The sequence below is a fragment of the Apiospora hydei genome (genome assembly GCF_038363865.1).
Source record: "Apiospora hydei strain CBS 114990 chromosome Unknown utg000004l_segment0_segment0, whole genome shotgun sequence".
Taxonomy (NCBI): domain Eukaryota; kingdom Fungi; phylum Ascomycota; class Sordariomycetes; order Amphisphaeriales; family Apiosporaceae; genus Apiospora; species Apiospora hydei.
The window spans coordinates 8,738,199-8,751,493 of record NW_027117363.1 but is presented as its reverse complement, the minus strand read 5'-3'; the positions used below and the strand labels follow the sequence as shown (position 1 = coordinate 8,751,493).

Genomic DNA, 13,295 nt, shown 5'->3' with positions numbered 1-13,295 from the left:
CACAAGCATTGATTGACATGCATTTGGTTCAAGCACGCGCACACGACGTCCACTGCAGCCCCTCCCCCATCCAGGGCCATCCATGGCGGTGGTGGTGGTGGTGATGGTCAAGAATAGACTGGCGCGAAAGCGACGCCCACTGTTGCCCGCTTGTTTGTTTCCCTGTCACACCCCAGGGCCGTTTCATACACTAAGAAACCGCCCTGCTCGTGGCCCTATAACGCCTTCTTTTATGTCTGTTCGTATTTATGGCACAGGAGGCGATCACTAAGACGAGTCCGGCAGTCTCAGTTCGTTTTCTCCTCCAAAAAGGAAAAAAACACCAGAGATGGCAATGGCCAAAGATACCTTGGACTGCTGAATCTATCCAATACCACACCTGCAGAAATAGTATATCATAGGCCGCATCGGTTCGCATGCTTTCACCCACGATCACTAGGTACCATGCCGACTGCTTAAGATAATGGCCGCATTTCTCGGGAAACTCTGGTCGCGGATCAGTCAATTAGCGCGTTGAGATGTTTGCTCTCTCCCGACCCAACCCGACTGTCTGGTCCTGGATAATGGCGAGCTGAACGAAGGAGGGCCATTCGGCGCGCGCCCAAAGCGCTCATCCTAGCTAGTTCTGCGAGTAGGGCATAAGTCGAACGGATCTGCAAGCGCAGGCTGGTGCAAGGAGAAACCCATCCTCCAGCTTCAGCATTATTCCTCCGAGGCATACGACCTGCGACAGTTTCACCGAAGTCATCGTAGCCGAACTCGAAGTGGCTAGTGATGCTGTGTCACCTACCTGCTATGCCACATACATGCACCCACATCGTTAGCGCCGTTGCTGTTGACAGAAGGCCGCTGTTTGACTTGCACACTTGCACGTACACCTCCCTGGCGGGGCAACATACATGCTCATAACACACATCCTCTGGCTTCGTACCACTTGGTTGCATGTCTCTGGGCGTACACCAAATGCACTAGAGACCGACGATAACCTGCCAACCTAGGATGACGTTTATTTGAGAGTGTGCGGTCAGTTGCTACCTAAGGCGCACATTACCTACAGACAGGTGAATCTGCATCAAGACCAAGGCATATTTTTCTGGCAGGTGCCCCTGGATTCCAACACATCAGTAGGGAGCCCAATTTGCGAGCAGGGTGTACGAAAGCTGCAATGCCGATTATTCACTACCGGGGCTCAGGTAGTTATCGTCACGTCACGGTTACACGGCGGCAGCTAGGCGGTGCCCGTTCGAGGTGGTTGGCCTTTACCTGGCGAATGCAAGTGTGACAGCAGTGCAATGGACAGACTTGACGCAGCTTTCAACATAGGTATCATTTCGTGTGGCTATGCCGAAAACTCCTGCATCGAAGCCCAGTTTGTGTGGACTTACATCATCGACTTGATAAGAGAGGTGTTTTGGGTAGCACGCATATCCCGCTGCCCATCGCCTTGTCGATGGCACTGTCTCTGAGTCACCGTGCATCCATCAGCTTTGCTTATCTTGTTTAACATCAAGATGTCTGTCCTTGATGCACGCATAGGGAGAGCCCGATGGCTACCATGTAAGCAAAGACCCCGATCTAAGCCGCAGCGATGTCTCTGATCTATGCTACTGTTACACCATTTCCAACGACCCTTGATTTAATCAATTGTCGGGCTGCCAGTACGACCCCGCGTCACACAAAGTGGGTGTAGGACAGTCACCACCCCTCCTTAGCAACTGCCGATTCTTGGGTCGATTTCGATTTCCTATCCCCACTTGCCAGATACATCGAATGCAATCAATTGATCTGGTTTCAATGTGGATGAGCTACCTGGACCGAAGCCTGCTGTCGCCGCGTCGACGCCCAGAGCAGACCGAATAGGACCCGACTCACTGCTCAACTTGACCACTTTACTATCACCGCTCGCAATGTTCGCCTGGGAAACGACTTCTCGCCCCGGCATCGGAACAACACTGTCCAGGGCCCTGGCAATTCATGAAAGCCATGTTGCGGCGCGTACGTCCACAGTGGAATACGAATTCACCACCCTCGCATCATTGGCCTATATTGGCTTTTGCGCCTGCATATCAACATGTGCATAATTTTCTGACCCGAAGCAGCTGACATGCAGGTATTCGGGGCCGGCTCCTGCCTCCGTGCGGGTACTCCTCCGAACTATTCATACTTGATGATTGGTCAATGGGCTTTGTAGCCCTGAGTTGCCGCCGCAATCATCATGCTCAGAGTGGAATAGGTGACCAGCGGCTCATAGCCAATTCAGCATTTCCTGGATACCCGCCCCTCCCAAACCTGTCAAAAACAAACCCGGTCCTAGTGGGCGAAAGCTGTCGCCCATCAAGACGGCCTCAATGCGTCCTAGTCTGGACAGTGTTTCCTGGACTAGGCCCCCGCCCCGGCAAGAACTGCTGCCGTCGGGCTATTCAACTTGCAGTAGGTCATCCGCCCCCAGGCATTTCTTGCAGATATCTCGGAGCTTGAACCTAATTTTGCCGTCACGCAGCTGTGATATTCTCGCGTATCCAGGCAGGCACATCTTGCCATTCCGTGCGTCCACTTCCACTCCTACCACGCTTACTCGGCGGCCCTATTTCACTGGCCAGGAAACCTCAATTAGGTTTAATTTCTTGCACGCACACGATGCTTTGCAGGATGACAGGTCGTTGGCAGGTAGATCTTGGTTTCATCGATACCAATCCAACCTTACCCAGACTGTCGATCTCCTGATCCAAGGTCGGCGACCTCCCAGGAACATCTGCAGTGAGTACCGGCCTCATTTCGAATGCGCTTGTGGGAGATGATTATGCAATGTTTAGGGTAAGCGATGACTATGGGAACCTCCACCAGTGCGTTGATGTTGCCCCATCGTTGCACTTGAGGCAAGGACTGAAAACACAACAACACCTTTTTACAGCCTATCACATCACGGGACGCCGTACGAAATGAAGATAAGCCAACCGTCGGGGTGCAGCCGAGGGAAGTTCGAGTGGACGAACAAGTGCCAACGTCGTGTTCTCCACACCGACCGGCTCTGAGAAAGCCGGGCTCGTAACCCTCTATCATGAACTCCAGAGACGATATCGTGATCTTGGATGACTCTCACTGACTCAGGTTCACCGAACACGCCACCGCATCTATTAAGGGGTAGGCGGATGGCCACGAGGCGCATGCTTTTTCCTTTCTTTTTCAGCGCGTATAGCAGGTCATCCGTTCCGGCCGGTGGAGATCTCGCTTCATTTTGGCGGAAAGCACCCTAGCTGTTATACTGTATGGGCAAAAGAAAAGTGCTGGGCGCCCAGGCCCACGTTTATAAATGACCAGAGGTTTCGTCATTGTGTCGTCGTCAAGCTCCCCCTTTGTCTCGAGCTACTACGCTTTCAGCGTTTGCGCTGGCCGCGTTCGCCGTGCCCAGTAAAAGGCCACTTGCTGAGCCAGTGACGGGTATCACCATGGCCCTGAGACTGTTGGAGATATGGTCTCGCGGCCGATATAGAGACTCAGGAGCTGCTACAGACAGGCAGCGGACCTCGGTCCGCTTCTCAGTCCATTGACCAGTGAGAGCAGCATTTGGCGGCAACAGCAACATGCTGGCTAGATTTGAGGCCGAATATCAATCCCTACACGTACGCTACTATAATCGAGGTTCCTATACCCCTCGCTTGTTTCAAAGGCTACGACACACTGGCCATGATCTCCCGCGGGATGCCAGTTGCGTGCCCCCAGTCTAGAATACCTGTCTCCGAAAGGACCCCGTGCCTTGCCGCGGGGCTGACTTCCAAAAGACATCTGGTTACAGTGCTTTAATGTTACACAGAGGAGACTCGGCAGTGTCAGGAGCACCCGATAGCCTATCAATGCACTTGGTGCCCACTCCACCCTTCCTTTCCCTTTCGATAAACCGCCGATGAGGGTGTCGGGACCAATGCCCAGCCAGAGGGGTGAGTAGCGAAGGATACTAACAGCGACAGAGAATGTGAGTGGGCAAAAGCTTAGCTCTCCTTTCCAATCCCCGAAGACCGGATCAAACCCCATTTCAGCTTAGCAATACTGAGTCATCCATATGATTCCAAGTATGTGCGACCTACAGCATGTAGGCTTACAGCGATCAAGATGTTGGGCTGCTGGACGGAGTACTGCCTCCCCTTTTCGCCCACTCAGCTTCTTACACAGCTCTTTGCCGGAGCACTAAAGATGCTTGACGTGTACGCGGGGTTTTTTGATCTCGCCAACCCATGACGCCTGGTTCTGCTCTGCAGCGCTACTTTCCTGGTGTTTCTCAAACAGGGTTTCGGTGCCTTTTGCCTCCGGATCTCAAGGGTGCGTCGAGTCAGAAGCACGTTCTATGCGCGCGCACATAGTCGTCCAACAAGGTGTGAAACAAGTTTCACTGCATCGACCTCAAGGCTCTTAAAGAACTCCCATGGTGACGTCCTGTGTGGATGGGCTTCTTTTGCCTTGTCTGATGCTCCGGATCCTCGTGTCGTCCTGGGGTCGAGTGGTATATCAAATCAAAGGCCGTGTATACGATGAACCAGGCATTGTCTGCTTTTCTTTTCTCAACCTTGTATAGGACGAAGTGTGGCGGGTATGCAAGCCAGACAGTTCCGGGCCGCGCCACGAAGATGGCGGCATGAGCATGTACGCCATTTGGTGGTGATGAGTGGGAACTAAGCGGGAGTTAGCTATAAGTATTGTCTTTTTGGTGGACGAGATGATCGACAACGTACATACGCACATGCCCATGGGCTACCAGTCAAGATGCGCGCCAATTCCGCCCGGCAATGCCAATCATGTACGCCGGAAGTCAACCGACGGCAGCGAAGGCGCTGTATCGAGAGCAAAGGCGGTCTATGATACTCCGTATGTGCAGCATCCCAAGATGCCCTGGTGGTTGATGACCAGATAGGAAAAGAGGCTATTCGCAAGGCCCACCCGGGGCCCCGCACACAGCAAGGGAGAGAAGAGAAAAGGGCAAAAAATCAAGACGAGATGGATGTGTATCGCCGCATCTGCATCTCCATCTCCATCAGGACGGTTTCCTCCATGATTCCCCACCTCATGCAGACATGGCACCCAGGATGCATATCATTGATGTACGCGTGGTTTGCCAGCCATGCCAGCCATGTCAATACTAACTTTTTCCGTCGCCATTTCCACCCACCCAATTCGCTACCTGCCGACTCCATTCTTAACCGAACCACTTCTGGGGGACCGTTATTTCTCTCAACTATTACCACTTATAGAAATGAAAAGCCCCTGGTCCCTGGGGCCTTGTGGGTTCTACGCGAGTTAGTTGCTTACATGCGAATCCTGTATCAGAACCTTGGTGCCTTGAATGTTTGCATACAAGGCGATTTTCCACATTCTGCTGCTCCCCATATATCCACTCACGATCCGCATCTCCTCCCAAACGGGCGAGGAGAAAAACCCAGCCTAGGAAGATACTTATCGAAGATCGGGTACTTTTTTTTGTTAGGTGCCCAGGTGTTCGTCACGAAACAACGATCAGACGACAGACAACTGCTACATGCAAGGAAAGGAGGAGCCCTACTACTAGTCTGGTAAGTATATGGGGTCCAGATCTGCTTTAGTATCTACCTGCAGGTAAGATATGCATCTAGTCGAGATTACATTGACACATACTTCCACACTCTTTCCTCGGTATAGCAGCATACTACCAGGAAGAGAAGAAGAAAAAATAGAACCAACTGATGATAGACTATACATACTACTATGTACCTCTCACAGCTGCAAGGCGAGGCAAGGTAAAAAAACAGGAGATCAATGTCTACTGCTGCATAGGTATGCAGGATGCAGATTTTGAACTTCGGTATTCAAACATTTATAGTAATGCTTGCGAGTGATTAGTGGGCTGCCAACAGGAGAAGGCAGAAAGAATCGCATGTTGTGCTTCCCCATCAACGTCACAGGTTGTTGTTGTTCTTGTTGATATTCGAATCTACCTTCATGGACTTTTCAAGATTTGCAAAGTGGTATGCGTATGTGTGCGCATGTGTGTGGTGCGGAAAGAACCACACTTGGACGACAGAAAGGGCAAGCCGAAGCAGCAGAAGAAGGAAAAGGCAAGTTAAATCAGAGACCGCCACTAGAGAATTCGCGAAAAGAAAAGACGGCAGAAGCAAGAACAGGAGAGGGCTAGCCAACCCTCACGTCGGCGACGATTTGATGCCGTGCGTCGTTGGCGCCATCGTTGTTGTTGTTGTCATCGTTGGCTGCTTCCTCCCGTCCCTCCCACACACGCGAACAAACATATACACCCACACACATATATAGAGTTCATGTATGTAGATAGATTCGAGGTCGCCGAGGAGGCGACCTCTTCCCAGATGGGGAGCATGCTACATATGCAATGCAGGTAGAAGACAAGACATAATAGCAAACGCAAACCCAAGGTCAAAACATTACAAGCGAGCCCTTCAATGACAGTCCCGTCCCTCCCTTTCGTTCGGTTTCCCAGGTATCCGGAATTCCTGATCCTTCCTCACGTTCTGTCCATCTGTCCGTCTGCCCATCTGTCTCGCCAAGATTCTCCAAACGAAGGCAAGACATACACACGCATGATGCATGCGCAATAGAACAGCCAAAGACAACACACAAACTCTCTCTTGCGCCATCTCCTCAAATACCCTCTTCTAACCGTCGCGGCGAGCGCCGAACGGGTCACACGGCACGGGAGCGAGAGCGAGAGAGAGGAGAGCGAAGGTAAGAGGAGCGAAAAAGGAGGGTGTTGTATGTATGTATCACTGGGTAAGGAAGAGGGGAAAAGAATAGGAGTGGGCAGTGGCTTTTTCCATCCATCCATCCATCCTTCTTTTCTTCTTTTTCCTCCATCTCGTGACTAGCGAGAGAGAGACAGAAAGGCTCTAGAATCCCTCTCTCACCCACAATCTCAATATATCGCCTCCGGCGCATATGCAGATAATCAAAATAGATCAACCAGCTTTGGCCAAGATCTCTCCCTCTCCTCAGCCTCTCTCTCGGCTTGGCTTGCCCTAACCTGCCCACCACCCACCCCCTTTACTCGCAAAGAGACACGAGGGCGCGGGAAGTGCGCACGCCATCCCATCCAGCGTCTCGATAAATCTCCAACAAAAAAGAAAAGAGGATGCCAATGTCTCCGATGAAGTACGTGAAAGAGAAAAAAGAAAAACAAACGCCATAAGCACTTAGTTACGTAGACAATACATAGTAGCACTGGTGTCACACGTCACGTCACTCTCCCGTAGGAGGCAGGCCTTCATCCATGAACCCTTCATACGTCCTGCCGTGGCCACGAGGCACAAGTCGTAAAGGGGAAAGGAGGGGCAAAAAAGAGCACGTCAATACGCTTTGTAATGAATCAGCATCATGTTTCTCTCTCTATTCCTTAATGTTCTTTTTTCCCCTCTATACTTTCTAGTGGCATGCCGTGCTCCATGGTCTATGTACAATAATGCAATACGCGTCTGCACGCCCATAAAAAGAATTAAACAAACGCTTCCAGACCATTTCGCATTTCGCTGCCGCTGCTTCTGGTGCACTTGCAAGTACCTCGACATCATCAAATACACCATTTCCATACCATCCTTGGCCGACGAACTGGTCATTATGTAGATCTCGTCGATCCATGCGCAAGAGTGAATGAAAGACATTGGCAGTTTGTACCCCTCTTCCACATTACATCGTAAGGTCGAACTGGCGATAGAGTTTGTGTGGCGTATGTTCGGATCAACAGGGACCGTGACGCGCCATCTGAAAAACAAACAGAGATCCTGCAGTGCGGCCGTTTTTGGCAACCATATGTTCTTTTTTCTCCGTTTTATTTTTGGGCAGCGGCAACGGCAGGGCGGCTGATGTCCCCCGCTGCCCGTTATGCATGTCTCGGACGCATGTGGGTGAGACTCGGTTACTTATTCTGTATCAAGACCGGCCTGCTTCACCAATCCGTAGAATGCCCCCTTGCGCTTGATGAGCTCCTGTGGCGTGTCAAACTCGACCACCTCACCCTTGTCCAGAACCACCACGCGGTCGCTGTCAAGGATAGTGTTAATACGATGCGCGACCGTGATGATGGTTCGGTGAGCAAAGAGCGGCGACCGCAGGGTGGTCTGCAGCATGGCATCCGTCTCAACGTCCACGGCAGCCGTCGCCTCATCCAGCACAAGGATGTTGGACGGCGTCAGCATTGCACGCGCTAGCGACACCAATTGGCGCTGGCCCTGCGAGAGGTTGGATCCTGTAAGACAAGAAACGGTGGTTAGCGACGGTACACTCACGGCTGAGTTGATTAGGGTCCAATAGTGCTGCCGCCCAAATGCAGGTGTCGGCCATCATGGAAAAAGACACGACATGGAAAGCCTTGGCATGTTGTCAAAGCTGGTGTCGTCATTGCCCATACGAAGTCCGACGTTGCCAGATTCGATGCTCACTGCAGAAGCCCGCTCGCAATTGATGATGCAGATAGCCGAGAAGGTTCTGAGATGGGTGACACGAAATGGGCACTGATGATAGTTGCTGAAAACGAAATGATTGCAATGTAAGACTTACCTCCTTCGTTGATTTTAGCCTCAAGGCCTCCTTCCATCGAGGACACATGGTCCTTGAGTCGTGCATGATCTGCCAGCGATATTTGCATTAGCCAGTGTTACTAGAGGGTGATTGTGGAATCTTAATGGCTGGAAGGAAATTTACGCGAGAACATGTGCTGTTCCCGTCCTGCGGTGCAATCAATGATGGATGGATGGGTAAGCAGCGCGTAACACTCACCTAGTACGCTCCAAAGCTCTGTGTCATCATGAACATGACCAGGGTCCAAGTTGTCCCGGACGGTGCCTTCGAAGAGGGCGGCGTCCTGTGGTATAATAGCCAGTCGTCGTCGGAGATCGAGAAGTCCAATCTTGGATGTATCGAGCTCGTCGATGCTGATATGCCCCGAGTCTGCCTCTATGAGTCGGAACAATGCCAGCGTCAGTGACGACTTGCCAGCACCGGTACGCCCGACCACACCAATCTTCTCATGCGACTTGATGTCGAGCTTGATGTTCTTGAGTACCAAGTCCAGGCCCTCGCGATAGCGGGTGCTGTAGTTGTGGAACTTGACCGCGCCGTCCGTTGGCCATGCCACCGGCGCACGATGGCGGGGGATAATCTCAGGAGCCTCGCTCGGAAGGCGGGCGTATTCGAGCACACGCTCCACAGACACAATGTTGGTTTCCACCTCGACTGTCTGACGCACGATCCAGTTGAGCGAGGTGGTGATCTGAAGAGCATACGACATGGCCAAACCGACCATGCCTGCCGACAGACCGCTATGGTTGGTGACGGAGATGATAGCAAAACCAGCTGCGGCAAGAATGATGACGGCGCCAATGAACTCCAAACGTACAGCCAACCACCTGTTCGCACTTATTGAAGGGTAGTAAGCCTTGAGGTTGGTGTCAACACGCCATTCGTTCTCGAGCTCGAATCTGTCTGCTTGGCGGTACGCCCGGATAGTGCTGATGCCTCCGAGCGACTCCTGGAAGTGGGCGTAGATGGGACTCCTGCTAACACTGTCCAGTCGCTTGAGCTCTCGCGATGTTCTCAGGTAGTATCGCTGGATCCAATAGTACATGAAGCTCAGGGGGATGATAAGAGCAACAAAAGCCGGGGTGCCCACAGAAATCACGACCAAGGTAAAGGCGGACCTCGCGCCGTTGACAAACAGCATGTTGAAGGTACGAGCCAGCACTTCGTCGAGTCGGTAAATGTCGCTTGAGAAACGGTTCATGATTCTGCCAGCCGGGGTCGTATCGAAGAAGGACATGGGGGATCGGAAGATGGCAGTAGCCATTCTCTCGTGCAGCTTCCTTGACGCCTCAATCGAGCAGAAAATCCAGAGGATCAGAGTCTGCACAACAGTCAAAGCCGCAGAGCCGATACCGAATGCGAAGTAGATGCCAAGATATTTGCCGACGTCCTGGTTGCCTCCAACTTTGGTGTTATGCTCTGTCCAGTTCTTGAGCCAAACGCTCCCACCAATTTGAGCACTCTGAGCCGCAACCAGCATAGACAAGTAGATGGCTACGGCGACCACGTTGCTGGTTTTCGCGTACTCGAGATACACGTCCCATTTGACCTTGCCTTGTTCCAAGTGTTCTTTGCTTTGTCTCGTCTTGCTGCTGGGGTCCTCCTCGTCACTGAGCTTTCCACGAGGTCCCTTGAAGCTCGCAGCGCTAGCCCGTCGCAAGGTGGACATGCTTCCAGTGCGTCTTTTCACAGCCGAAATACCACCACCTGCCTTAATAGGGGCAAGCTCGGGTACATTCTCCTGTGCTTCCTCGGCCTCTTCCTTGTCGATAGCGGACTCATCAACATATGTAGAGCTTCCGCTGCCGGTGGAACGCTCCGGGCTATGGTTTTGCGATGAAGGACCCGATTCTTGGCCCAGAGTCTTGATCAAGTCGGCAATACCTCCCTTCATAGCCATGAGTTGACGGAAGGTGCCCTTCTCGGCAACCTCGCCATCCTTGAGCTGTACGATGTAGTCCGCATCCGTGAGAACAGCGATGGCATTAGTAGCTAAGACCCTGCACTTTGAGGCGAGAAGACCCTTTGGGCCCAAAACGTTTTCAATGATGTGCCTGCCCACATGCGAGTCAACAGCAGACAAACAGTCGTCAAGCAGATAGATGTCAGCTCTGGCGTAGACCGCACGAGCAAGTGCCACACGTGCCTTTTGGCCACCACTTAGAGAAATTCCACGTTCTCCGACGACTGTTTCATCCCCGTCAGGAAGTTGAGCGAAATCGTCAAGCAGCGCGCACGCCTTAACAGTCTTTTCGTAGAAGTTTGAGTCATAACGATGACCGAAAATGATGTTCTCCTTGACAGTGGCGTTCATGATCCAGGGCTGTTGGGCAACGTATGCAATATTACCATGTACTTCTACATGACCCTTTTCTTTCCAGAGATCACCCAGGATACTCTGAAGGAACGAGGACTTGCCCATACCCACTCTACCAACAATGCAGGTGAGTTCACCCTTGTGTGCCGTGAAGAAGATATCCCTCAGAACACTCTTACTCTCATGTCGGTTCCAAGAGAAGGTACCATCCCGAATTACCACAGACTCGTCGCCACGCTCTTCAGCTGCAGGAGACAACACGATGGCGTCCGGCTGCACTTCTTCAGCCGCAAGAAACTCCGTCAAACGGCCGACAGCTACCGAGGCTTCAATAATGGACGTGATCACCATGGGCAACACAGCTAGCGGGAAAGTCAGAAGGTTGAAGAGGGACAAGGCCGGGAAGACGATGTCTGTGGTCAGAGGCGTGGTCTTGGTCAGAACGAAGACGGCAAAAGTGGAACAGGATACCAAGAACGGGGTGCTAGACCAAGTGAAATTGGCAAAAGCCTGGCCGGCACCGATCTTGCGGAGGTTCTTGAGTTCCAAGTCGTTTCGGACGTAGTTGAGCTTGTTCATGAAGGCAGTGCTCCAGGCGTACAGCTTGATGCTCTTCATGTTGTTGATGATTTCGGCAATCAGGCGGCTTCTGGAATCCTTGTTCTTCATCTGTTGCTTCTGCAGCGTCTTCATGTATTTCGCAATGAAGCCATTGATCGGAATCATGATGATCATCACTCCGATTCCAGCAAGCATGGACCAGCCGACAAGCTGGTACAGCGAGACCATGCAGAGAATGATTTGGAATGGCGCAGACCATACTTGCTGCGCAAACTGGGTGAGATCTTGCAAACGCTGAGCATCAACAGCCATGTAGTTCACGATGTCACCCGTCGACTTGGTAGCCCGACCTTCATTGGACAATTTCAGAGACTTCTTGTAAATCGCAGCTGCTAGGCCAGACTTGATACGCATACCCGTAACAAATGCAAGTTGGAAGTATTGATGCTAGTAGGAAGTCAGTCAGTAAAGGCTATTGGGATCAAGGTCATCTCAGCAGGCAGGTGACTTACAATCATACTGGTCTGTAGCACGGCGACGCCAAACATAGCAAGCGCAATAGCTGCGCCTTTCACGACAGGCTGAGGTTCCTTTCCATCGCCATATGATTCGACAAACGAAATCAGATAGCGCAAAAGCTGCGGCTGGGCGAAGGCCGCCAAGTCGTTGAAAACCTTGAAGACCGTCGCTAGAGCATAAGGACCGCCGTATGCCTTGAACAGGGCCAGCCATAGCGAAGGCTTCTTCCGGTGCTGCAGCTCATACTTCCATGCTTTATCAAAGTTGTCACCGGTCGTTGAAGATTTGTCGTTGGGCCCGAGTCCCCAGAGGTCCTCCTCCGTGAGGAATTGTTTGTAGCCATGCTTCATCATAGGTGTCATCCAGGAGAAGGTGAGTCGGGAGAAGATGGTTGCATACTCGGCGGGGCACTCTTCACCCTCGTCATCAACCAATGCCTCGTATGCGCTCGCCCTCTTCGGCCACAGCCACTCGAACAAGAAGTCCACCAGAGAGAGCCCAACGCCAACAGCGAAAGTCACGAAATAGGCAAGATTGGAATCGTACACTTGCTGCGAGACGAGGGAACGGAGCTTCACAGCATATGCAAGCAACAAAAACAGCCAGAAGAACAGAACCACACCATTGGCGTTCCGGGCGCGGGCATGTTCAACCCATTGTATTGCGAAGACGACAAAAAGTGACAGGAGTGTCAGGAACGTAGTCAAGACCCGAATATCTCCGAACCATATACCGGGAAAGTTGACAATCTGAATAGCGAGCTGGGCGACGACATCGGCGATTACGAGGACTAGTGTGCTCTAAGAGAGGAACATGCAAGTTAGTATCATATCATATTGAACATTGCTTGCGCCTGGTAGAAGGGGGCCAGCAAGAGCGTACCTGCTTAGTCCAGAAGTGCCAGTCCTTGGCCAAGTTGACCGCCTTGGACTGCCTGAGCAGATACCAGAGGGCGAGGGGACCGCATACGAGGCCAAAGACGGCGACGGACAGTACCCAGACATCGATGAAGCATGGGGTGAAATCAAATCGAAAGGGGCTCATAGGCCCCCAGCCCTCCTCGTTGCCGCATAGCGGCTGCTTGAACTCTTGTGTCGCGCTGAGGTAGCCGGACCCGAGCTGTAGCAGCGGCCGGTATCCGGTGAAGGAGCCGGTCGAGTGTAGGACCTGTTGCGACTGGTCGCCGTCGAATCGCATGACCGAGGTTTAGGAAGTAGAGGCGGCGATGGCAAAGCTCATAATAGAAGGACGACAGGGAGGTCGGATGGCGCAATTGGTAGGTGACTTGACGCAACCGAAGGTTAAAAAGAAAAGTAGCCAACCCTTCCTTATG

At 52.2% G+C, this 13,295-nt stretch overlaps 1 protein-coding gene across 1 annotated transcript; it reads right to left on the bottom strand.

The window, feature by feature from the left end:
* Positions 1–7,907: 7,907 nt before the first annotated feature.
* Positions 7,908–13,159, bottom strand: PG997_005219 (Metal resistance protein YCF1; the record flags this gene model as incomplete). The annotated part of the gene is made up of 5 exons (XM_066809534.1): positions 7,908–8,233; positions 8,545–8,613; positions 8,764–11,890; positions 11,956–12,762; positions 12,845–13,159. The coding sequence occupies 5 exons, from the start codon at positions 13,157–13,159 to the stop codon at positions 7,908–7,910; spliced, it is 4,644 nt and encodes a 1,547-aa protein (XP_066673152.1).
* Between the last annotated feature and the right edge of the window lie 136 nt (positions 13,160–13,295).